Below are 27,388 nucleotides of genomic sequence, written 5' to 3' on the forward strand. Positions count from 1 at the left end.
TCAGCAACAAAACTCAAACGGGCTGTGGCATTCAAGTGATGATTGATCAGGAATCAGGAACAATTTATTTGTCATTTCATCTTATGTACTACATACACAAAAGAAACAAAATTCTGTTTCCCCCAGCCCACAGCAGTGCAACACAAAAGACAAAAACACATATCTAAAAACCTCCAAAAACAACACAATCAAAACTATATAAAAACAGAGAGAACAAAGCAACAAAACAAAACAATAAGAACAAAAACAAAACAAAAAAAACATTGGTATTATCTGGCCCAAAATGTGCAACAAAAAAAATTCCCACACCACCGCCACAAGCCTGGACTGTTGACACAACACAGGTTTGGTCCATGGTTTCATGCTGTTGACACCAAATTCTGACCCTATCATCTGTGTGCTTCAGCAGAAATCGAGATTCATCAGACCAGGCTACATTTTTCCAATCGTCAACTGTCCAGTTTTGGTGAGCCTGTACCCACTGCAGCCTCAGCTTTCTGTTCTTGGCTGACAGAAGTGGAACCTGACGTGGTCTTCTGCTGTTGTAGCCCATCCACCTCAATTGTACAGAGTGGTTATCTGAGTTACCATAGCCTTTCTGTCAGCTGAAACCAGTCTGGCCATTCTCTGTTGACCTCTCATCTACAAGGTGTTTCCGTCTGCAAAACTGCCTATCACTGGATTTTTCCCCCCCACACCATTCTAAGTAAACTATAAAGACTGTTTCGCATGAAAATCCCAGGTGATCAGCAGTTACAGAAATACTCAAACCAGCCCGTCTGGCAACAATGCACACCACGGTCGAAATCACTGAGATCACATTTTCCCCCCATTCTGATGGTTGATATGAACATTAACAGAAGCTCCTGACCTGTATCAACATGATTTTATGCATTACACTGCTGTCACATGATTGGCTGATTAGATATTTGCATAAATAAATAGGTGTACAGGTGTTCCTAATAAAGTGCTCCATGAGTGTACATATATGGCAGACAAAGGCTATCTACCTAATTTTTAAATGACTGTGACACTTTAAATTGATATATTTTAGCAACAGAAGAAACTCTCTGGGAATATTTATGCATCGTTGTATATGAATACGTTTGGGAAATGCCAACGTTAGGGTTACATTCGACACAGGATTTAGAGAGCCGTATGATATGCTTCAAACAGGCATGGGGGACTCCATGATGATGGACCTGAGCCTTCTGGAGGTATTGGGGATAGAATCCAACAAAACATCACCAGAGGATGGTGTCCACTAAGGCACCCTAGTGAATAATGTTGTTATTGAGAAGTGCCATGGCTGTGTAGCCTGACGTCCTTTATGTAGCCACTGATACTGTCAGGATGTGAGTTAATGGTTGCTTGTCTGAACTTGGCCCCTGTATGTGTGCTGGCTTTGGAGGATGACACAAGAATTGCTACATCTTATTTTGTCAATAAATTATGCTATGGTCCAAACAGACTTAACATTTTCACTTAATATAAAGTGAAAATATTATTTTGGAAAAGAATACCTCAGATGGTCAGATGGCTTTCAAACAGATTCTGCCAAAACACTAGGGCCCCCCTCTCTAGGATTATGAAATATTTCCTTTGTGGTAAACCCTGACATCTGAAGGACTAAGGGAGCTAGGTCAGGGAGTTGTAAAGTAGGGTCTCGGGACTTCGAATACACATTGAGGGGGTTCACCAGGTTCCCAGCAAGGACTGGAACAGTTTCACTTAACTATATCTCCTTTGACAAAGACAAAGGGATAACAATGACTATTTTGATTAGAGGTTTTATTGCAACCACTATAGACTTTGCCTTACCTATAGCAAAAAAAAAAGAAAAAAAGAAAAGAAGACATGCTAGGGTATTAACCTTAACCCATGTCAGAGTATTAACCCTGACATGCATGTCAGGGTTAATACTCCTGTCTGTGCCCCTGAGCAAGGCAATGGAAAGAACTGGAGTTGGTCCCTGGGCGCTGCAGCTGCCCACTGCTCCTATACCATGGGATGGGTTAAATGCAGAGAACAAATTCGTTGTAAGAATACAATGACAAAATAAAGTGGCTTTCTAGTAAGTTATAATGTTATGCTAAATCCTGATGGAAACCCCCCCCCCCAAAAAAAACAAACTCACAATGAGGTTTGTTAGGACAAAAAAATAAGTTGAAAGAAAAAAGCTGGAAATCCTTACCAGCTTTAGCACCAATGGCGCTTTTGTGATAGCCAGGACATGAAGCATTATGAGTTTGTGACTGGGCAATGCTTTTAATTGTACAAATTCAGACATATTTTTGGTATCAAAAGAGAAACGATGTAATTGTGGTTGACATTGGCTGACATTTTCTCTGACTGTTTAAAATGAATGGATATTTGGTGGCCGCTTGCGGTGTGAACAAATTAATTTCAGTGAGATTTTATCAACAAACTGACCCGACAAATTAAGCAGGCCAATGCTGGGTTTTGCATTTGAATCTGATCTCCCCCCTCCCCTTTCTTTTTTTGGATTTTCCCCCTTTTTTCTCTCCATTTATACTTGGCCAATTACCCCACTCTTCCGAGCTCTCCCAGTCGCTGCTCCACCCCCTCTGTTGATCCGGGGAGGGCTTCAGACTACCACATGCCTCCTCCGGTACATGTGGAGTCGCCAGCTGCTTCTTTTCAACTGACAGTTTCACCAGGGGGACGTAGCACGTGAGAGGATCACGCTATTCTCCCTAGTTCCCCCTCCCCCCCAGACAAGCGCCCCGACCGACCAGAGGAGGCGCTAGTGCAGTGACCAGGACACATACCCACATCCAGCTTCCCACCCACAGACATGGCCAATTGTGTCTGTAGGGATGCCCAACCAAGCCAGAGGTAACACAGGGATTCGAACCAGCAACCCCAATGTTGGTAGGCAACGGAATAGACTGCTACACAAATCTGATCCTTTTAAGCATCTGCAGTACACCATCTCTGAGGGCGGGTTTAAAGCAACACAGGGAATGAAATATAACACAAAAATCCATTTTGACAAGAGTAAATATCACAAAATCTGCCATTAGGCAATTGGCTTAATACTATATAAAACATGCAGTCATGTATGTGCACAAGGATTTGACTTGTCATCAGTTTTACAGATTTTAATCGTCTCCAAAAACCATTTCAAAATGACCAAGAGAACAGCGACGAGATCTTACTACTGAGAAACTGATGTGATTTAGCCACTTGTGCTTACAAAAACAAAACAAACAATTCTGCATCAAAAAAAAAAAAAAGGTATTTGCCCGGCCTCAATCTTACTCCTATCCTTGTTTTAACTGTCCGCACTACTCATTTTTGTCTGTTTGGTTTATAATGAAGTGGTGATGTGTTGACTTTCATTTTAACAATGTCTGCAAAACCCAAATTCTATGAAAATCAGAAAATTCAGATTTTAATTGGAATGATAGTCCATTTTTTTTTCAACACCAGCACAAGAAACCTTTTGTCACTTAATTCTATAGGCCAAAGTTCAGCAGTCTCAATCACTGTCCGATGATGCACTGGAGCTGTCAGAGGAAGACTCCTCTTTCCTTTTCTTATGCTTCTTCTTGTGATGTTTGCCAGGTTCCCTCTTGTTCTTTTTGCTTTTCTTCTTGTGGCTTTTGTGCTTCTTTTTCTTCATACTCCCATCCTCTTCGTCGCTCGATGAGGAATACCTTTCGTGTTTCTTTGTCCTCTTCACAACCTCTTCATCGCTTGAAGATGAATATGATCTGGAAAGTGGGAATGAGCTTCAGAAATGGGATCACAGCATTTCTGAGGGACATTTGCCTGATGCAAATTTTCTCATAGACACTGATTCACACCCATATTGAAAGCCAGAACTATATACAGTGCATCCGTAAAGTATTCACACCCCTTCACTTTCCCTACATTTTGTTATGTTACAGCCTTATCCCAAAATGGATTAAATTCCTTTTTTTTCTCATCAATCTACACACAATACGCCATAATGAGAAAGTGAAAAAGGTTTTGTAGAAATTTTTGCAAATTTATTAAAAATAAAAAACTGAAATATTGCATGTACATAAGTATTCACACCCTCTGCTATGACACTCAAAATTGAGCTCAGGTTCATCCTGTTTCCACTGATCATCCTTGAGATGTTTCTACATCTTGATTGGAGTCCACCTGTAGTAAATTCAATTGACTGGACATGATTTGGAAAGCCACACACCTGTCTATATAAGGTCCCACTGTTGACAGTGCATGTCAGAGCAGAAACCAAGCCATGAAGTCAAAGGAATTGTCTGTGGACCTCCGAGACAGGATTGTATCGAGGCACAGATCTGGGGAAGGGTACAAAAAAATGTTTACAGCTTTGAAGGTCCTGAAGAGCATAGTGGTCTCCATCATTCGTAAATGGAAGAAGTTTGGATCCACTAGGACTCTTCCTAGAGCTGGCCACCCAGCCAAACTGAGCAATCAGGGGAGAAGGGCCTTGGTCAGGGAGGTGACCAAGAACCCGATGGTCACTCTGACAGAGCTCCAGTGTTCCTCTGTGGAGATGGGAGAACCTTCCAGAAGGACAACCATCTCTGCAGCACTCCACCAATCAGGCCTTTGTGGTAGAGTGGCCAGACGGAAGCCTCTGCTGAGTAAAAGGTACATGACAGCCCGTTTGGAGTTTGCCAGAGAGCACCTAAAGGACTCTCAGACCATGAGAAACAAGATTCTCTGGTCTGATGAAACCAAGATTGAACTCTTTGGCCTGAATGCCAAAAGTCACGTCTGGAGGAAACCAGGCACCTCTCATAACCTTGCTAATACCATCCCTACAGTGAAGCATGGTGGTGGCAGCATCATGCTGTGGGGATGTTTTTCAGCGGCAGGAACTGGGAGACTAGTCAGGATCGAGGGAAAGATGAATGGAGCAAAGTACAGAGAGATCCTTGATGAAAACCTGCTCCAGAGCGCTCAGGACCTCAGACTGGGGTGAAGGTTTACCTTTCAACACGACAACGAACCCTAAGCACACAGCCAAGACAATGAAGGAGTGGCTTTGGGACAAGTCTGTGAATGTACTTAAGTGGCCCAGCCAGAGCCCACACTTGAACCTCATTGAACATCTCTGGAAAGACCTGAAAATAGCTGTGCAGCAACGCTCCCCATCTAACCTTACAGAGCTCAAGAGGATCTGCAGAGAAAAATGGGAGAAATACCCCAAATATAGGTGTGCCAAGCTTGTAGCTTCATACCCAAGAAGACTTGAGACTGTGATCGCTGCCAGGGTGCTTCAACCAAGTACTGAGTAAAGGGTGTGAATACTTATGTACATGCAATATTTCAGTTTTTTATTTTTAATAAATTTGCAAAAATTTCTACAAAACCTTTTTCGCGTTGTCATTATGGGGTATTTTATGTAGATTGATGAGGAAAAAAAGGGATTTAATCCATTTTGGAATAAGGCTGTAACATAACAAAATGTGGGGAAAGTGAAGGGGTGTGAATACTTTCCGAATGCACTGTGTATATATATATATATATATATATATATATATATATATATATATATATATATATATATATATATATATATATATATATATATATATATAAAACCTTATATCATCAGTGTTTACCTGATGCAAAAATGCAGAGGGACATGTAAGAGAACAAGTGGGGGCTGGCTTCAGTGTTTTATCACTTTGAAAAGACACACAAGCGGAGGACACACTGACATGCATGTAACAAATCTGAAACTTTGACTGAAAAAATTTCTATAAGCTCCCCCTGCACTTTACACTCTGAAACCTTTGACTGATCCAAATGTGAGTTGGCAGCTGGCACAAGTCATCAGTTTGGCATAATAACACCTGGAAGTACATTAAAATAAGCTGATCCATCTCAAGTTTATGGATGTCATGCAACCAAGTGCAAGCACTCAGAACGCAGGAAGTCAAATACATATAGTTGCACTGATACAACACTTTGGTTGGCAATCACAAATTATAGTTGTGGTCACAAAATATCAATTTTTATTTTAAATAATTAAAATAATTCAATTTTATAATGTTGTGAAATAGGAACTATGTGCTTTATAACCCATGGGAAGGGTTAAGTCAGTAAGGGCATCCAATGTAAAACCTTTGCCAAATCAAATATGCAGATCATAAATCATTTCCATACCGGATCAGTCGAGGCCCGGGTTACCAATGACCACCACTGGTACTGTTGGCCAGCAGGGTGCTGGTGGAAACTATGCTATTGTTGGGGCAAAGGACAAGGAGAGGGGGAAGGAATGGCCAGAGGCAGTGGAGAAGAAAAAGGGTAGGAGTGTGAAGGTGAGAGTCAGAACTTTGAATGTTGGCACCATGACTGGTAAAGGGAGAGAGCTGGCTGACATGATGGAGAGAAGGAAGGTAGATATACTGTGTGTGCAAGAGACCAGGTGGAAGGGGAGTAAGGCCAGGAGCATCGGAAGTGGATTCAAACTCTTCTACCATGGTGCGGATGGGATGAGAAATGGGGTAGCGGTAATTTTGAAGGAAGAGCATGCGTCGAGTGTGTCGGACAGAGTGATGAGTATGAAGCTGGAAATTGAAAGTGTGATGAAAAAGGATGACAGTGCATATGCCCCGCAAGTTGGGTGTGAGATGGAAGTGAAAGAAGAATTCTAGAGTTGTATGAAGTGGTGGAGAGTGTACCCAAGGAGGAGCATGGCAATTCAGTAGGACTTCAATGGGCATGTAGGTGAAGGGAACAGAGGTGATGAGGAAGTGATGGGTAGGTATGGTGTCAAGGAGAGGAATGTGGAAGGACAGATGGTGGTGGATTTCAGAAAAGGATGGAAATGGCTGTGGTGAATATGTATTTCAAGAAGAGGGAGGAACACAGGGTGACATAAGAGTGGAGAAAAGGGCACACAGGTGGACTATGTCTTATGCAGGAGGCGCAATCTGAAAGGGATTGGAGACTACAAGGTGCTGACAGCGGAGAATGTAGCTAGGCAGCATTGGATGGTGGTCTTTAGGATGACTTTGGAGAACAAGAAGAGGAAGAGTGAAGGAAGAGCCAAGGATCAAATGGTCGAAGTTGGAGAAGGAAGACTGCTGTGTGGAGTTCAGGGAAGAGTTACATCAGGTATTGGGTGGTAGTGAAGAGTTGCTGGATGGCTGGGCAACTACTGCAGAAATAGTGAGGGAGACAGCACGACATGCACATGGTGTGTCAGCTGGACACAGGAAGGAAGACAAGGAGACTTGGTGGTGGAATGAAGTACAGGAAAGTATGCGGAGGAAGAGGCTGGCCGAGAAGAAGTGGGATAGTCAGAGAGATGAAAAAAGCAGACAGAAGTACAAGGAGATGCAGTGTAAAGCGAAGAGAGAGGTGGCAAAGGCAAAGGAAAAGGTGTACGGTGAATTGTATGAGAGGTTGGACACTAAGGAAGGAGAAAAGGACTTGTACCCATTGGCTAGACAAAGGAACCAAGCAGGGAAGGAGGTGCAGCAGGTTAGGGTGATGAAGGATAGAGATGGAAATGTGCTGACAAACGAGGAGAGGGTGTTAAGAAGGTAGAAGGAGTACTTTGAGAGACTGATGAATGAAGAAAATGAGAGAGAGAGAAGGTTGGATGATGTGGGGATAGTGAATAAGGAAGTGCAGTGGATTAGCAAGAAGGAAGTGAGGGAAGCTATGAAGAAGATGAAGATTGGAAAAGCAGTTGGTCCAGATGACATACCAGTGGAGGCATGGATATGTTTAGGAGAGATGGCAGTGAAGTTTTTAACTAGATTGTTTAAAACAATCTTGGAAAGGGAGCAGATGCCTGAGGAGTAGAGAAGTGTACTGGTACTTATTTTCAGGAATAAGGATGATGTACAGAACTGTAGTAACTATGGTGATATAAAGTTGATCAGCCACAGCATAAAAATATGGGAAAGACTAGTGGAAATTAAGTTAAGAGGAGAGGTGATGATTAGTGAACAGCAGTATGGTTTCATGCCAAGAGCACTACAGATGTAATGTTTGCTTTGAGAATGTTGACAGAGAAGTATACAGAACGTCAGAAGGAGTTAAATTGTGTCTTTGTGGATTCAAAGAAAGCATAGGACAGGGTGCCAAGAAAGGAGATGTGGTATTGTATGAGGAAGTCAGGAGTGGCAGAGAAAAATGCAAGAGTGGCGCAGGATATGTATGAGGGCAGTGTGACAGTGGTGAGGTGTACGGTAGGAATGACGAATGGGTTCAAGGTGGAGGTGGGATTACATCAAGGATCGGCTCTGAGCCCTTTCTTGTTTGCAATCGTGATAGACAGGTTGACTGTCAAGATCAAGCAGGAGTCTCCGTAGACTACAATGTTCGCGGATGACAATTGTGATCTGTAGTGAGTAGGGTGCAGGTTGAGAGAGCCTGGAGAGGTGGAAGTATGCACTGGAGAGAAGAGGAATGTAAGTCAGTAGGAGCAAGACGGAATACATATGCGTGAACGAGACGGAGGACAGCAGAATGGTGAGGATGCAAGGAGCAGAGGTGACAAAGGTGGTGGATGAGTTTAAATACTTGGGGTCAACTGTTCAAAGTAACGGGTAGTGCAGAAGAGAGGTGAAGAAGAAAGTGCAGGCAGGGTGGAGTGGGTGGAGAAGAGCGTTAGGAGTGATTTGCAACAGAAGGATATCAGCACGAGTGAAAGGAAAGGTTTACACGATGATAGTGAGACCAGTTATATTGTATGGTTTGAAGACGGTGGCAATGACAAAAAGACAGGAGGCAGAGCTGGAGGTGGCAGAGTTGAAGATGCTAAGATTTTCATTGGGGGTGATGATAAAGGACAGGATTAGGAATGAGTACATTGGAGGGAAACCCACAGTCCAAAGACATGTAGGTCAGGTGAATCAGCCATACTAAATTGTCCCTACGTGTGTGTGTGTGTGTGCCCTGTGATGGCCTGGCGGCCGGGTGTCTCCCCGCCTGCCGCCCAATGACTGCTGGGATAGACTCCAGCATCCCCGTGATCCTGAGAGCAGGATAATCGGTTTGGATAATGGATGGACAGCTCAGGTTGGATGGTTTGGAGACAAAGCAAGCCAGGTGAGATTGAGATAGTTTGGACATGTGCGGAGGAGAGATGCTGGGTATATTGGGAGAAGGACGCTGAAAATGGAGTTGCCAAGCAAAATTAAAAGAGGAGACCAAAGAGGAGGTTTATGGATGTGGTGAGGGAGGACATGGAGATGGCTAGCATAACAGAGGAAGATGCAGAGGACAGGAAGCGATGGAAACAGATGATTCGCTGTGGCAACCCTTAACGGGAGCAGCCGAAAATAGTAGTAGGAGTGCTTTTTTTTCTTCTAAAATTTATTTCTGATTTTTTCCCAATTTAGTTGCCAATCGATCCCTATTTTAGTTCAAACATCCACCCTCGTACTGCATGCGTTCGCCAACTGCATCTCTCCGGCCAGCAGTCTCGAAGGAGATGCCTCCCCACTTTCGTGACAAGGCAAATCCAGGCGAACCACTGCTTTTTCCGACACACACAGAGACGCATTCATGTGACGAACACAAGCCGACTCCGCCCCCCTCCTGAAGACAGCATTGCCAATTACTGCTGCTTCATCGAGTCCGGCCGTAGTTGGATCTGACGACACCAGGGCGTGAAATCCGGTCTCCAGTAGGCAACTGTATCGACACAAAGCTGATGCTTAGACCGCTACACCATCGTGGACCCTGGTAGTAGTGCTTTTATACATTTGTGTGGAGGTGATGAAAAGTGTTCCGTTCCTTCCTCCCTCCCTTCCATTCCTTAGTTTGTACGTCCAGTCAATTTACTTCTAATTTCCAAATCCAATATACATCATTAGCCTGGTAATCACTTTTTGTCTTAGTAACAGAATATATTCAGCATGCCAAAAATCAACATTTGTAAATGAACCATTTTAGATTTGTAAGGATTTAGTTAGAGCTTCTACAGTTCATAAAAAAGTTTGAACAAAAAGTTACCTCTTCTTGGATTTTCTGTCTCTGCTTCTCCTCCGTTTGTATCCGTCCTTCCGATCATCATCATGGGAACCTAGGATGACAAGAAAATCACAGACAAAAGGCTGAAACATGCTGAAATGGAATTGAAGTTGTCCATTACGAATGAGCAAAAGGCTTCAGCCATGTAACCAGCAACATCTATAATAGCATAGAAACTGTATATCTCTAGAAGTAGGAACTCCACTGGTACTATCAGTAGTGCAACCACCACCACCACTAGTAGTACCTACTGCTGCTTGTCAGTGCAATACAATCAAAAACAATTAAGGAATAACTGTTGTGCTGTGGGTCTACATTGTTCTTTGAGTTGAAACTATCCAATCTGACACATTTGCCCTCTAGAACCCCTGGATCCCTCCCACAAGGAGGTCAAGACAGGATCAATCACATATTTTTAATAATTTCTGAAACTAACTTTTAAAAACATGCATTTGTGCAAATTATTTTTACCCATTTTATTTTCACTGTAATTGCCAGTTTTACTTCTTCATAGCCCTGCTTTCAGGTCATGTCCAACTTTTACTTCATTCACTTATCTTATGTTTCATTTATTATTCATTAATAATCTGTATCATTTGATGAAAAGTGGCATATAAATAAAGTACATCTTGATTATTTGCTCATACAATCATTTTTCTGACCTCGTGAGCGTTGGCCACTGCGTCCCGATTTCTCATTCCGCTGGGCCTCTGCTATGTCCACCTCACTCTCCTCAGAGCTGGTGCTGCTCACATCCAGAACAATGTCTTTCTGAGGGTCGACTCTGACAAAGTTTCGGCACTCAAAGGTTAAATGGCCCGCTAGGGGAAAAGTCGTTCAAAAGGGAAAAAGGTTCAAGAGAACAGCATAGTACTAAAAATTGCATTTATTATTTGTGAATTGGCTTTAGGAACCTGGTTCTTCTACTTATTGTGGCAGAGTCTGTCCTATGCATTTCACGTAAAACAAGTCATCAAGTCAAACGCCTAGTATGTGAAAACTTAATTAGCAAATAATAGTGGATCCTGATCCCAATACATTGTCACTTTTAAAATGGTTTTACAAGTTGCCATGGTTAATTTCTACAAGAAACACAAACATAAGTTACTCTATGTCCACAGATTATGACCTTGAACATTACCTTTTATCAAGTTCTGAAAGATAAAAAATTCAAAATTTGCAAATCATCTGTGAAAAATGAATACTTACGGTAGCCACATTTTTTGCATCCAGCTCTGATGCTGTCCTTATTGGGTCCTGCAAAATACACCAAGGTCTTTTCATGTTTTTTTCCTGTTCATGGCTTGGGTAAATGTGGTTTTACATTGGATTTTTTTACACTTAGCAAACTAAATATCTTTGGAATGGGTCGTTTTACAACCAAAATAATAACATAACCTAATGTCCATTTGCTAACGACGGAAAGCAGGTTCAATGCCTCACTTTAAAAGGTGCAACAGGAATGAGTTGCGAAGTCAATGTCTTTATAGTGACATGTAAAGCACATAGACACAGCGAACAAGTTTCCACCAAACTAAGCCCAAATCCTTCTTCACCTCAAATTAAAAGCGATACAAAATATAAGATTTTTTTTTAAAAAAGAGGGAGGGGGGCTTTTGAGCGGTTTAATGTCAAATCATTTGGCTGGCTGTATTTTACTGGATTTGTATAAGGTTTTAACTCTGGCTTGGTTAAATATAAATATAGTGGCAGCACTGACTGGTTTGCCTAGCGTTAGTAGGCTAGACAAATCCGAGGTACTAAAGAGCGATAAGAGATGGGTCGGTCTAGCATTACTACCACTGACAATATTAACAACTAGCACAAAAAATACATATATAATACTTGCCTGGAATAGCCATATATCACACACTAATAAGCAAATATGTACCAAACAGCAGCTAGTTAGCGCGTATAGACCAAACTTCCATATCGGTCCGATAAAAAATAGCTCCGGTGGGAAACATTTGTTCTAGGAACTACGTATCCGCTTTCTCTTTGTACCCTTTAAGAGTGTAACATTTTAAGCGGGTCGTTTGTTTGTACTTTATATATTTTAATGTTCACAAAAGCATACAAACGCTAGTGAAATTATCAAAGCAATCAAATTGGATTCATGTTTGGTGTGGACTTGGGCCCATGCTGCACAAGCGTTTCTATTTACAATTGAATGCTACTCTTAAAATTTGGAAATTCTTTTTTTTGGTATACTCACATCTTACTATATATAGTTATATATATATATATATATATATATATATATATATATATATATATATATATATATATATAAGGTAAAATAGACACCCTCTTTATATTTTCGTTTGTATTCAAAATGGATAATCTCCTTGTAGGCCCAAATTATCCAGCACAGCAGTTTGAGCAATTTAATTTTAACCGGCAGACAAACAGCTGCAGGCAGTTTGTCTTTTTCAGTTCTTAAGCTAAAGGAAATGGACTAAGCTGATGACAGTTTTAATGTTGAAAGACTGCCCAAGCTGTTCTATAGACGTAATATGTTTGTTTGTTTGTTTGTTTGTTTGTTTGTTTGTTTGTTTGTTTGAAACGCCACTGCCTGACTGACTGTGAAATCATCGCTTTGGATTTGATTGGTTAATTCAAACATACGTCTCAGGAATGCGTTTGCCCACCAACGCATACCACTAAAGCATAGTTTCAAAGAGAATTTGCAAACACTTGTGATTTATTTTAGGACACCATGGTAGGTGGGGTTTACCACACAGGATCAGGAAGTTGTGATGTTCCAGGAAACCCCCAGAGTCGATTGTTATGCACTTTTCTTTAACTGGCAAAGTTCTGCTATCTGAATTGTCACGATGCCCTTCCGAAACCCTGGTAGTCCGTGCAGGTTTACGAGAACTGTTCGGAGATACTACACTGCTCAAAAAAATAAAGGGAACACATAAGCAATGCAATGTAGCTCCAAGTCAATCACACTTTTGAGATATCAACCTGTCCAGTTAGGAGGCAACACTGATTTGTGACTCAATTTCACCTGTTGGTAAATTGTCTAATTTCCACCTGGTGGAAATTAGACAATTTGCAAGACAACCCCTATAAAAGGAATGGATTTGCAGGTGGTGGCCACAGACCATTTGCCTGTCCTCATCTTTTCTGGCCGATCTTTGGTTAGTTTCTCATTTTGCTAGTGCTCTCACCACTTGAGGTGGCATGAGGCGGTATCTGCAACCTACAGAAGTTGCTCAGGTAGTGCAGCTCATCCAGGATGGCACATCAATGCGTGCTGTGGCAAGAAGATTTGATGTGTCTCCCAGCACAGTGTCCAGAGCATGGAGGAGGTACCAGGAGACAGGCCAGTACACCAGGAGATGTGGAGGGGGCCGCAGGAGGACAACAACCCCGCAGCAGGACCTCTATCTGGTCCTTTGTGCAAGGAGGAACAGGAGGAGCACTGCCGGAGCCCTACAAAACGACCTTCAACAGGCCACTAATGTGCAGGTTTCTGCTCAAACAGTGAGAAACAGAATGCATGAGGATGGTATGAGGGCCCGACGTCCACAATTGGGGCCTGTGCTCACAGCCCAACACCGTGCAGCCCGATTGACCTTTGCAAGAGAACATCTTGGTTGGCAGATTTGCCATTGGCGCCCTGTGCTCTTCACAGATGAGAGCAGGTTCACACTGAACACATGTGACAGACGTGAGAGAGTCTGGAGACGCTGTGGAGAACGTTCTGCTGCCTGCAACATCCTCCAGCATGACCGGTTTGGCGGTGGGTCAGTGATGGTCTGGGGAGGCATATCCTTAGAGGGCCGCACAGACCTCTACGTGCTAGCCAGAGGTACCATGACTGCCATTAGGTACCGGGATGAGATCCTCAGACCCATTGTCAGACCATATGCTGGTGCAGTGGGCCCTGGGTTCCTGCTCATGCATGACAATGCTCGTCCTCATGTGGCCAGAGTGTGTCAGCAGTTCCTGTATGTCGAGGGTATTGATGCTATGGACTGGCCTGCACGTTCCCCAGACCTGAATCCAATCGAGCACCTCTGGGACATCATGTCTCGTACCATCCGCCAACGCGATGTCGCACCACAGATTGTCCAGGAGTTGACCGATGCCCTGATCCAGGTCTGGGAGGAGATCCCTCAGGAGACATCCATCGTCTCATCAGGAGCATGCCCAGACGTTGTAGGGAGTGCATACAGGCACGTGGAGGCCACACACACTACTGATCCTCATTTTGAATCGTCTTGAAGAATTTCCACAGAAGTTGGATCAGCCTATGTTCTCATTTTCCACTTTGATTTTGAGTATGATTCTGAATCCAGACCTTAATGGGCTAATGATTTTGATTTCCATTGATCATTCTTAGGTTATTTTGCTCTAAACACATTCCTCTGTCTAATAAATAAAGATTTTCAGCTGAAATATTTCATTCATCGAGGTCTATATTGTGTTTTTAGGTGTTCCCTTTATTTTTTTTGAGCAGTATATTTCGCCTATGCGTGATTGCTTTCTCAGTAAAGCCGAGGCTGTGGTTTGTGTGAGGGGTTAATTGAAGGCAGCCAGAGTCCGACAGACAGGAAAGCGCTGACAGATGTGGGGTCCCTAGACGCGCTCTCACCAGCATGACTGTGACTCCATTGGTCTCCGTCATTTTCACAGCTAAATTACTGCTTATCGCTCTCACACGCACGCGCACACACGTGCACATAACCTCAAAACGCTTTATTGGCGTGACTGTCACAACTAACAATACTGTCAAAACAAGTCATTAGAAATAAAGTAACGCGATTTTACATTGCATGCAGATCACATAAAAAAACATTGCAATACTGATTAAGCAACAACAAGAAAGAAACAAACAAACAAAATTATATAGTAGCCTCAAGTCACCCCCCCCCATAATTAATTATATAGTAGCCTCCCGTTACCCCCCCTCCATTAAGCTGTGAAGAGACGGTTCCCGCTCCTTCTCACTGGTTTGTTCCGGGTCCATTAAGCTGACTCAAGGCAGCCGCACCTGCATACGCTCTCATTTAGCCTACAGGTGCGTCAATCATTCTTCACAAAAACATTTAAAATGTGCTCAGTTGAGCTCACCTTGCAATCTGATCCTGTTTATCATTAGCATAATACTAACTACTTGGTAGTACTAACTACTTGGGTATCAATGTGAAGCGGAATCAGACTCATTGTAATCTATAGATAATGTAAACGCAGTATACCAAAAAAAATTGTCCATCTGGAAAGAAACCAGGAAAATAGAAAAACTCTCGAAATGAAATAAACGTTCAATATACTATGACGCTATAAAAACAAAAGGATTTCCTATTTAATGCTTGGGGACAGCGTATGACACACGATAGACAAAAGACTATAATAATCGTCATTACCGTCTTAACAATATTGCAAGCTCTCGAAACAAGAGGGGGTGCTTGCTGTTCTTTTTTCGGCCACTAGATGCTGCAAAGAATGCTCCCGGGTGACTTCTATTGAGCACGTTTCATGTGCGCTTCGCCAGTTAGGAGTACAGAGCAGGTAGGCAGGTTGGTGGGTGCAGACCAGTTAACATTCACAGTTAAAATGCCAGTACTTGCAGTCTAGTAGCATCAACTGAGATGACAAAAAAAGCACTTGTCTGTGCATGATCAAAGACCGTAGTCACCACCCTAATTTATACACCATAGTTTATAGTGCATTAACTATGACTTACACTAAGGACTGTAATTGTTAAGCCACATACCGCAGATGAGTTTTATCCGTCTGACCTGTGCTTTTGCACACAAAATGTCTTTGTCTAATATTATATTTGCCCTGTTCAAAAAAGTGCTCTCATTTCACCCTTTCATCTTCATGGCTTTATTGCATTTCTTGCTTTAAAGGGGCAACTTATTAGTAGCTGTTGACAGGCTGGTTCAGGAGCGGGTCTACGTTTTGAATCTGTATGAAAACACTGTCTCCCTTCAGTGATCACACCATGTGGTAATTTTGGCAATAAAAAGTAAAATATGCTTCTAGTTTGTAATTTTTTTCCTATTCAGGTAATTATCCTATATTCTGCCTGTATTTTCTCTTTCATACAAGTCCCACCTCTTCATTCCTTTATCCTCCACGGGCCGTGCCCTCTGTTAGGTTCTTGGTCCAACTCAGCAGATGTAGGCCCAAGATGTATTTGTGCAAAGGTAATGGCCCATGTACCGTCGAGCTGCCAGTAAAAACCAATGTCGCCATTTGTACAAAGCCATGCCAAATCTCAAAACACCTAAGAGTTTGCCTCCCCACATTGGGTTTATTATTTATCTTCAACACATCCTTAGCAACGGAATAAATAAATGTTTTATGGCTGCACCAAGTCTTCCTCTGGTTCCAGTACAGGCTCTGTGAGTCACGAAGCAGTTATAGGAGGGGGAACACGTACATGTTCCTTGTTCACCAAACAGCAACAACAAACTTGTTTATTTTCAATGCCAGGTTTAAAAACTATACCTGTGCCATAACAGCCCCTCGTTTGCTTCCTGCATATTTCTCCAAATATCATATTTGGTGCTTAAATGTTCTTCTTGTTTTTTTTCTTAAAGGTAATTGATTAAACGGGCTCTTTTCCTATAAAGGATAACAGATAAAATGTAGTATTAGACTTAGACTTACATTGCTTTTATTTGTCATGGCCTTATATGCATGTCTCATACATACAAGAGAATGAAATTACGTTTCACATGGACTTCAGTGCCACATAAAACAAATAACACACAATAAATAACACACAATAAATATTAAAAACAAAAAGTGAATTTAAAACAAAAATTACTTCACAGACTTAAACATCACAAGCACACCTGACACGGGCAGTGAGTAAGAAGGTCAAAAAGTCATTTTATGGAAGGTCTAAGTATTCAGGCTGTTGAGGAACCTCACAGCCTGAGGAATGAAACTGTTGCGTGGTCTGGTGGAGGCAGCACGAATGCTTCGGTACCTCCTGCCAGAGGGTAGGTGGGTGAAGTGGGAAGGGTGGGTGGGGTCCTTCATGATGCTAAGAGCCTTCCGGGTGCACCGTGCATCATAGATGGCCTGGATGGATGGGAGAGCAGTTTTTATGATCTTTCCAGCTGTCTTCACTATCCGCTGTAGGGATTTGCAATTGGAGGCCTTGCGGTTCCCATGCCAGACAGTGATACAGCTGGTCAGAATGCTCTTTATGGTGCCTCTGTAGAATGTGATGAGGATGGGTTGGGGGAGACTCACCTTCTTCAGACGCTGCAGGAAATGAAGACGCTGCTGGGGCTTCTTGGAGAGCGCAGTGACATGTGAGGACTGTGTTTAAGGCTACTGTGTTTAAGGCTAATCATTTACTATGTTGTTTTACAACATAGTAAATGATTCCCTCTGTTGCATAATGGAACATGTTTTTGCTTAACAAATAAGAGATCACCAAAAAAAACATCTCAATCAGGTAATTTACATGATCGAGTCTTTCAGGGATGGGCAACATGATCCAGAAAGGGCCAGTGTGGGTGCGGGTCTTTGTTTCAACCAAGCAGTTACACACCTGAGTCTATTGGTCAACCAATAGGCTTGGCTAAGGACCTTGATTTGTAGACTCAGGTGTGTAACTGCTTGGTTGGAACAAGGACCTGCACCCACACCGGCCCTTTCTGGATCATGTTGCCCATCCCTGCATGAGTTTCACTCTCGCCACTGATATCTCCACATGTATAGAGTGGACAATTATACAAATGAAGACTAAACAACAATGAAGGATATTCCTTATGGAGCTACTTGGGACAAAAATGTATAAAACCAATTAGTATTTGTGAGACAGTGATATTAAAAAAAACATTGAGAAGACCTTATCTTTCATATAGTGTCAAAGAATGTTCTCTTCAAAAGGTTTCAGGCATTCCCTTGAATTATCATCCATCCTTTGTCCTAGTCCTACTGTAGGCTTACACACTCCCATGAAAACATGTTTGTTGGGGAATGGGAGTCGGTGTGAGCTAGAGGGACTGTCCTATAAACGAAGGGTTACGGGTTTGATTCTCGCCACAACTGACATGCATCCCTGAGCAAGACATGGGTGCAGCTTACCTGTGGCATTTGATCTGGATAAAAGTCAGCAGAATGCCTTCAAATGTTAACGTTCAGTGCGGCTGAGATGCAGCCATGTCTCTGCAGCTAAAAGACTGTGCCTGGTCAGCACCTGGCAGACATGGAGGTCATTGTGGAGGATGTTTTTAAATGGACTTCTGCCTGGCCTCAGCAAGCCCTCTCTGGTTAAATAAACTGGTGTTTGGCCTCAAGCGACGGCTTCAGGGACTTCTTAGTACCTTGCTGGAAAGCAGGAATATCACGCTTGGGTGGCCTTGCAGGAAACAATGGGACACCCCTCACTGTCTGAGAAAACATCCTATAATAGTTAAGAAAAGAAAAAAGAAATGAAAGCCTATCCTCCATTTTTTTCCATGCGGTACCATTATAGTGTTTGGGCTCCTTGATAAATTTACATTCAGCGACTTTACCATCCATTTAATGTAGGCTCCCTCAACCAGAAAGAAATGTGGTTAAGGAATTATTTTTGAGTATATATTTGGTATCTGACAGACTGTTGTGTTTCTGTCTGGTCTCATTCAGGGTTGTGCCAGGTGAAACAAATTGCAGCTAGAATTGATTTGTTTCGAATCATACTTGTGTATGCTGTTAGTGTGGTTGCTGCTATTATCTCTCTCTCTCTCGCTCTCGCTCTCGCTCTCAATTCAATTCAATATTTGGTTTATTGGCATGACATGTGTTTTTGTACATATTGCCAAAGCATGTAAAACAACATTTGTTGTTGCCTAAACCATAAAGGTGGGACTTAATTCCTCAATTAAATTTAGCGTGATAACACACAACAACAAAAAAGAACCCCAAAAGTAGTGATTGTGTCCTGTGTGGTACCTATTTCCATGGGTTACACAATTTTGGTGGTTATGAGAGAGAGAGAGCGAACGAGAGCTCTCTCTCTCGTGTTCTCTCTCTCTCTCTCTCTCTCTCTCTCTCTCTCTCTCTCTCTCTCTCTCTCTCTCTCTCTCTCTCTCTCTCTCTCTCTCTCTGTCTCGCTCTCATATATACACACACAAACACACCTCCCTACACACATACTCATTTTCGTCTTGTATTGTCTTTGCCTTACTAGTCTCTCTCTCTCTCACACACACACAACAAACACACTATCATTTCAGTTACACTGACCTTTTTCTTCTTTCTTTCTTTCTCTCTCGCTCTCTCTCTCACTCTCTCTTGCTCTCTCTCGCTCTCTCTCTGTACATTTCCCTTCCTCTGTATGTTTCTGTGCAGTCTTGACAGCTTCCGTAATGACAAGCTCTTTGAAGTGGTGGAGATCTGGGGTGAGCAGTGTTTCGTTTTGAGTGGGAGGAAAGGCAGATGAGGCAGGTACCCAAGTGTGTGTGCTGATCAAAATTCTTGTTTTCTCCCACCAGGCCAGCCCCATCCATCTTGCAGAGGTAGGCATCTCCGGTGCCTCGCTCCCTGCACACACACAGGAATTAGCTTGGGTTCTGTTTTTTTTTCTTCCTTATTTCTTTCTTGCATGTAATCTCGGTTTTCAAACAACATTTACCTCATTAGGATGCATGCACTTACACTTGCTTACCTTTGCTAATGTAGCCACATGCTTGTTTATCTCACATCTGTCAGACCCCCGCATCCCACTTCGGATCCTCTGAAACTCAATCAAAGACAACTCCTGCTGCAAACTACAAAAGCCCCAACCTGGTCGAGCTGCTGACAGCCATGTGTCCGCAAAGACAGAGATAGAAGCACTTTGATTTAATGCTCTGTGGAGGAAATGGATGGGCACACTGTGTGTGTGTGTGTGTGGGGGGGGGGGGTATGGGGTGGGGGTTGAGGTGCCTTGCTCTAATCTGGTGGGATATACTATCTGATGCAAACCAGTATTAAAAAGGTGAGTGGTCGGTGGTTGTTGATGGGCTGGATGCTGGTGGTGGTGTGTGTTTGAATGTGATTGTGTGTATCAGTGTATGTGTGTCTGTGTACTTTCCTGTTTATCTGTCTGTGTGTGTGTGTTTTCCCCTCCTCCTCTTTCCTCTATTTGGCACAGCAGATGCAAGCCAAGGCAGCAGAATTGAATTGATGGAGGGAAAATAAGTATTTTTTTTTCTTTACCTCAGTCATTCACTTCTCTGGTTACCTTGAAGGTGAGAAACTTCGCCAACCATTGTTGTAGAGCGGGATATAAGAGGCAGATTGTAAACGCCGGGCTAGAAGGAATAGGATAGAAGAAGGAGAAGGGTGCCGGGCTAGCGTCAAGAAGAAAAATAGTCTGACAACTCGGGAAGCGGTCAGGCTCAGAGGCGGGATGATTCCACTGACCTGCTTGATTTTCTTTGCCGGATACGGCTGCACGGGTGAGTCAAAATGTTTAACTTGTAGCGCAGCTGAATCTAGAAATGTAACATCACCCGGAGAACGTCACATGGAAGAAAGAAAGCCGCGAAGGTTGGCAAACCAGTGGCCATACCCAAAGATTTCATGTGGTCATTTTGAGCGAATGAAAGGATTTGTTTACGAGGAGCAATATACTTTTCAGTAGTAAACATTAAGTTTAGTCCGTGGATATTGGTTTTTATGTCATTTAGTTTTTCCACGTCATAACATGCAAGGCCTGGAGTCAGACTCAAAACCAACCATCAACTATTACAGCATGTCAGACAAACTTAGAAAAAACACTTTGCACATCTACACGAGCATGGAGAAACACACACGTGCACGCACACACACATACACACACACAGTTAATTTGCTCTCTCTACCACATTTTCTCTCTCTCATATATACACTTTGTCACTCTCCTCTCACATATATGCATTGTCTTTCATTCATTCTCCGTCTTGAACACAAATACAAACTCATACTGTAGCTTATACAGGATTAACTAACCTCTACATTTCCTTTATGAGTCCAATTAAACACTAAAGTGCACCAACTTCTCAGACCCTCGGGTCGTTTGATGTTTAGGTAGCGCTCACTCGCCAGAGCGAGAGCATTCTCATTAATCACGATGTGGGTCCCTTAAGGGGCCCTGTATGTAATTGTCATCCTAACCAAGCTGCATGCCAGCAGTAAAAAACATTTTATGACCAGCCTTCCAACTGTCGTCAGATGAGATCTTGGTCGGTGACGCTGCACATAAACGCCGTCACGTCATTTATGGTCCCTCGTTTAAATTGATCTAAATTGATTCTTCATCTGTGTCCTCAGGCGTATGACTATGTGTGTGTGTGTGTGTGTGTGTGTGTGTGTGTGTGTGTGTGTGTGTGTCTGTTTGGGTTACACACACGATGTCAAAATAGATCACAGGCATTATCAGCTGACCAAATCTAATCATTCTACGAGCATTGTCACCAGTTTTTTTTTTCATTCTCCTCCTGCTGACTGTCTGTCTCTGACCGCTCCTCCTAATGACTGCATCTCTTATCTAAGTCAGCCAGATGCACACACACACACGTGCCTGTGCACGTGCGTGCACACGTATCCATGCATACACAATCTCCAGCATCTACAACGCTCCTATTTGGTCTATTTGGTCCTGTCTATCTACCTCTCCTCCATTTCTAACTTGCTTCCGAAAATCTCCTTAAACGCCCATCATTTCAAAGGGGAGTTAAAGTATTTAGCCCCATATGAGCCCATTGCTGTGTGGTCTGCTGGCACCCACATGTACATCCTCGCCTTGACAACCTAAGCCTAAACATTTCCCTTGTCAAGCTGCAGTCTAAATTGTAATCTAGAATCACAATCTGGGTTACCACAGTAACTCACAGAATCTGTAGGTTTAGAGGAGGCTGGTGAGTAAAGAGCAGAGTGTGGGAGGAGGTGTGTGTGTGTGTGTGTGTGTGTGTGTGTGGGTGGGGGGTTATAAGGTTTGTATTTTACATTCAGTGGTCTCTAACACATGATCCAGATGCAGGGATGAGGTGGCTTTAAGTACCTTACCCCGGCAAGTTTCCATACAGTCTGAAAAGTAAAGGAGTGTGGGTGAGCCATTCAAGGTTCCCCCAGATATGGCTCATGGAATAGTCAGACTGGGTCTTCAGAGGTACTTTCGCACTAACATAATACAGTGGAAATTCCTTGTAGTGATCACGGTATACTCATCAAAAGTAACCCTAACTAACCCTTACCCCGGACACCTTTTAAATAGTCGGGTTACTGCGATCAAACAGTCCACTAAGTGATAATTTTCGAGATCTTTCTTACTTGGGAAATAAAAATAAAAGTATTTTAATACAGAGATAGTTGGGCAAATCTAATATTAAAGTGTTTAATTATTTACTGAAGGCTTACACCTCTGCTCCGAAAATCCAAAAATCCACCTCTGAAATCACCAGTGAGTCTAAAATGGTATGTTTATTTTCAGTTTTAGGTTTCATCGAAAACATACAGTAACGGGACATCCAGGTGGCATGGCGGTCTATTCCATTGCCTACCAACATGGGGATTGCCGGTTCGAATCCCCGTGTTACCTTTGGCTTGCTCGGGTGTCCCTACAGACACAATTGGCTGTGTCTGCACGTGGGAAGCCGGATGTGGGCATGTGTCCTGGTCGCTGCGCTAGCCCCTCCTCTGGTCGGTCAGGGCACCTGTTCGGGTACTGGGGGGGAAAGCGTGATCCTCCCACGCGCTATGTCCCCTGGGGAAACTCCTCACTGTCAGGTGAAAAGAAGCAGCTGGCGACTCCACATGTATTGAAGGAGGCATGTGGTAGTCTGCAGCCCTTCCGGATCGGCAGAGGGGGTTTAGCAGCGACCGGGACAGCTCAGAAGAGTGGGGGTAATTGACTGGATACAATTTGGAAAAAAAGGGGGGAAATTCTCCCCCCCCCACCCAGAAAAAAAAATACAGTCACAACACGAAGTGATGATACTGTAACCTATAGTCTATTTTGAAATTCCTGTTTGGAGCAGATGATATTTTGTTACAGTACGACAGCAGACAGTAGGCTCCTGTCTTTCATTCAGTTGAACGCAGTGAAACACAGAAGGTGTCTATTTCATTACATTATATTTATTCTACAAAGTGTGCACATGTCAATTAGATGGTCATCTAGAGCAGTGTTTCTCAACCGGGGGTCCGCGGACCCCTAGTGGTCCGTGGTGTAATTGCAAGGGGTCCGTGAAAATAAAATATCTTTTAAAAAAAGATCCTATGACATTTATAGAAATAGGATTATTTTACTCAAATGTGACTGAGACCTTTATCTACCTAAACTATAAAGGGTAAGAGGACTTTTTTTCTCTAATTACATCTGTTTCACAAGTGTAATCTATTGTATTTTAATAAGAGATCTCGCTCCCGTTTGCATTGTTAAAAGTTACTGCATAAAAATTCTGTTGTTACATATATCTGAAAGTTACTGAATACATACTCTGTTTTGTTACATACATCTGAAAGTTACTGCATCAGAATTCTGTTTTGTTAACTATATCTAAGTTACAACTGAAAGCTCTTATTTTTGCCCCAAAGAGTGAATAAATGCTATGATGCAATTTAAAATGCAGTTTCTACTGTTTCTATCAAATTGCAACCCCCCTCCCCCAAGATCAGGTGGAGGGGTCCTCAGGGTAGATCAAAAATACGCAGGGGGTCCAGGACCCCAAAAAGGTTGAGAACCACTGATCTAGAGAACAAAGCTCGTCTTTGCTAATGGTGATCATATCGACCTGGACGGGTGTGTGATCACTGTGAGCAGTTCTACTGAATGGGCTCTATACACACATCGGCTCCTAGCATACTGGCACTGAGTGAATGGCTGCTGAGACCTTTCTGGGAAGGCATCCTGACAGCATCCAACAGCACTGCAAATCCACAAAATGGGAAACTAATCATCTTGCAGAATGGGCGTCGACTTCATTTTGAGCCCTTTCCCCCACCTTTCCTCACTCTTTTCCTGATAAATGAGGGAGTACTTAAATCTTACTAGAGAAAATGCCACATTATTAAATTAGAAACTATTGTTGTTGGAAATTCAACCCTGTGAATCGGTCTTTCTTCATTCATGCTGGAAGGGAAAGCCGTAAAACCATTATGGGTGGGTTTCGACCAATGAAAACAGGCAAGAGGTGGAAAAATGCTACAAAAATAAAGTTGAGGAGAGCAATTTGTCAACCAAGCAAAACCTCGCTCGCCCTGTGAGCTGATACAGGGAGCTGATTAGGATAGGTTGGTTAAAAGTACAAAGAGTGATTCAATGATGATCACTTGCCCACTTCCTCATATTGTGTTATGTTAGAAATGGGTGTAGCACATTTGCTGGGGCCCTTTGGACCCCCCTACCCCCACCCCCCAAAAAAAGAGAAAAAAAACAGGGAGCCCTAAATTTGTGTGCAGGTACAGGGAGGAAATGAAAGAACTGGTTGGCACATTTATTATTACACTATCTTAGGCCATCTCCAGCCTCTTTTGCCACTTGTCTTTGGTGACACTCCTGTCTTTTGGTTTCTAGTTCCTTTAATTATTTCAGTGAGGAAAAAAACCAGGAACATCAGATAAAACAGTGGGGATAGGTGATCTCACAGGATGAACCACACAAGAAACTAAAAGAAAAGGAAGAACAACACATGATGGGCATCAAATCTGTCGAGTTTCCTTCCAAAATCTGTTTCCTGTCAAACATCTGACAAAAGGACATCTGTTAGAAAATGAGGGATACAGCAGAATGAATTTTAAACAAATTGCACTTTTAAAAGGGGCTTGGGTAATGGAAGGCCTTGGTCTTTGTCAATGAAATGGAAACGTTTTAACTACTATATATTAGAGATATCGAAGGACAAGCAGCTGCTCTGCTTGGTCAGGTCTACATAATGTACAGAAGTCAACCATCTGCTGCTTTACTGAAACATCCACACACACTCCCCGCCAGGAGAAGAATGTTTTCCTTTTCTTTTTTTTAGATTGTTCCCCTTTTTCTCCCCAGTTGCTCTTGGCCAACTATTCCACTCTTCCGAGCCATCCCGTTTGCTGCTTCACCTCCTCTGCTGATCCGGGGAGGGCTGCAGACCACCACATGCCTCCTCTGATACATGTGGAGTCGCCAGCTGCTTCCTTTCACCTGACAGTGAGAAGTTTCACCAGGGGGACATAGCACATGGGAGGATCACACTATTCCCCCCAGTTCCCCCCCCCCTGAACAGGCACCCCGACCGACCAGAGGAGGCGCTAGTGCAGCGACCAGGACACGTAACCACATCTGGCTTCCCACCAGCAGACATGGCCAATTGTATCTGTAGGGACACTCGACCAAGCCGGAGGTAACACGGGGAATCGAACCGACTATCCCCGTGTTGGTAGGCAACGGAATAGACCGCCATGCCACACAGGCATCCTGAGAAGAATTGCTTTCATCAGTTCATATCTAAATTCTGAAATGTCCGATTTTGTAGCCGCTATCAGCCAAGAAATGAAGTGAGGCCTGTTTCTGAAATGAGATGTGTACTTTATCAACTATTTATATGTATTCTTACCAAATTGATCGGAAGTGATCAATTAATCAGGTAATGACACTTTTAAGGACACTTAACAATTGTTTGGTGAACAAAGTCTCACTTAAATGGACTGGAACCAGGTTATGGGTAGAGAAATATGAAACTATGACTATCAGGCAACGACTTCATTTCCACAGCAGCAACTGTAGAGCATTTCTTCCAACTTTTGTTATGCTTTGGTTGACAAAGTCTTGTAAAACTCCCAAGATGAATTTATATACTTTCCACGAGCATTCAAGCGCTACATAACCAACCTTAAAAGTGTTTTAAGTAGCTTTCGGTGGAATAATGATCCCTGCTTATCCTAAAACAGCCAACAGGTATTTAAACTCATCTTGGAGAAACGCAAGCTGACTTTCCCATCATAAGCCAGCATTTCTCTGTGGCAAACCCAAAACAAATGGACAGAAAGAGACGCGCCTCCACAAGTTCTAACCATTCTCGCACATCGCCACTGGTGTTTTCGGTTCATGTGGTGTGGGCCACATCATGTGAGGCCTCCTTACCCAGGCTGCAGCTATGATTTTACTAGAGTCTTGATTAGACACATGTGACTCGCCGTAAACCCCCATTGGCAATGGGCGAGCATTTTGGCAGAAAGCAATGGTTTTTCCGGAGCGCAGTACAGTAACGAGGTGCAGCCTCCCAAATTTGCACGACTGGAGCCGCGCATCTCGTATTCACCTCTTCCTGGCCATCCAGAACAATGTTGGCTCTACTCACCTCCTTTTACACATAAACTGTTGTGTTTGGGCAAAAAAAAAAAGGGGGGGTGAGAAACTTTCATTTTACCGGCGGTCTCCACTACCTCACAGAGGAAAAATGCTCTCCCAGCTTCACTTCCCACAGAAAAATGGCCAAGTTGACTTGGTGAGAGAGGGAAAATATTGGGGTCTTTTAAATGCGGCATTTCAGACTGAGGGAAAATGGAAATATGACCATCTTCCCGACATGAAAAGCAGAGAACAGCATGATATTTTCAAGAATACATTCAACGTCATTCCCTCTCTCTCCCTGGACAATTTTTCCACTAGAGAGAGAGAGAGAGAGAGAGAGCGAGAGAGAGAGAGCGAGAGAGAGAGAGAGAGAGAGAGAGAGAGAGAGAGAGAGAGAGAGAGAGAGAGAGAGAAATGGAAAGATAAACTGTTATATTTGTATGATGATGGATGCCAACACAAATTGGGAAGCCATATTTTTCTCCAGCTTAAATCAACTGCTGAATAAAAAGATCCATTATACATTAGCCACATCAAAGGACCAATCAAATTCCTGCCATGTACATTTCAAAGAGCGAGAGACGGCCCAGGAATAAGACAGAAATAAATGAAAGAAACCCTTTTAATACAATGTAAGTGGGGGGCTATGTGTTCAAAGTGAGAAGAGGGGCTGCGATGCCTCAATGTTCTTGTGTGGGCCCTGCCTCTCTCTCTCTCTGTCTGTCTCTTGTCTGTTTCTCTCTGTCTGTCTGTCTGTCTGTCTGTCTGTTTGTCTGTCTGTCTGTCTCTCTCTTTCTCCCTGTCTCAATTCTCTTTCATTTAACAGTCTCCCTGGTTGTTTCACTCCCTGCTCTTCTTCTCTCTGTTCTCCTCTATGTCGCTTTCTCCTCCTCTTTTTTTTCTCCTGGCTCACCCCCCCCCTTTCTGTCTTCCCCCCTTTTGTGGCTCTAAGCCTATGAGCTGGCGAAGGCCCTTACTTACCACACACCCAGCGGGGCTTTAAAAAGGCAGGGCTGGAGGTCTTAGCAGCCACACATACTCTCTTTCTCTCTCTCTGTGTCTCTCTATCTTTCTGCCCCAGTCTCTCTGTTTTGCTCTGAGCACCGGCCGTGTCAGCCTCCAACCTCCGGGCCCCTGGGG

At 43.1% G+C, this 27,388-nt stretch overlaps 1 protein-coding gene across 1 annotated transcript; it reads right to left on the reverse strand.

The window, feature by feature from the left end:
• Window positions 1–1,708: 1,708 nt before the first annotated feature.
• On the reverse strand, window positions 1,709–11,920 carry srek1ip1 (SREK1-interacting protein 1). Its single transcript, XM_056277684.1, has 5 exons — window positions 11,834–11,920; window positions 11,194–11,241; window positions 10,647–10,805; window positions 9,967–10,036; window positions 1,709–3,740 (listed from the first exon to the last, which is right to left on the reverse strand). Exons 1-5 carry the CDS (start codon window positions 11,844–11,846, stop codon window positions 3,506–3,508), a joined length of 525 nt encoding a protein of 174 aa, XP_056133659.1. The 5' UTR covers window positions 11,847–11,920; the 3' UTR covers window positions 1,709–3,505.
• Between the last annotated feature and the right edge of the window lie 15,468 nt (window positions 11,921–27,388).

This window comes from Lampris incognitus, chromosome 3 (genome assembly GCF_029633865.1).
Source record: "Lampris incognitus isolate fLamInc1 chromosome 3, fLamInc1.hap2, whole genome shotgun sequence".
Classification (NCBI taxonomy): domain Eukaryota; kingdom Metazoa; phylum Chordata; class Actinopteri; order Lampriformes; family Lampridae; genus Lampris; species Lampris incognitus.

What these genes read in the sequence shown, in the direction of transcription:
- srek1ip1 (XM_056277684.1), bottom strand. An exon ending in ATGCAAAAAATGTGGCTACC is followed by an intron (nt 10,806 to 11,193) that starts GTAAGTATTCAT and finishes CTTTTCCCCTAG; the next exon opens with CGGGCCATTTAACCTTTGAG. An exon ending in CAGTGGCCAACGCTCACGAG is followed by an intron (nt 10,037 to 10,646) that starts GTCAGAAAAATG and finishes TTGTCATCCTAG; the next exon opens with GTTCCCATGATGATGATCGG.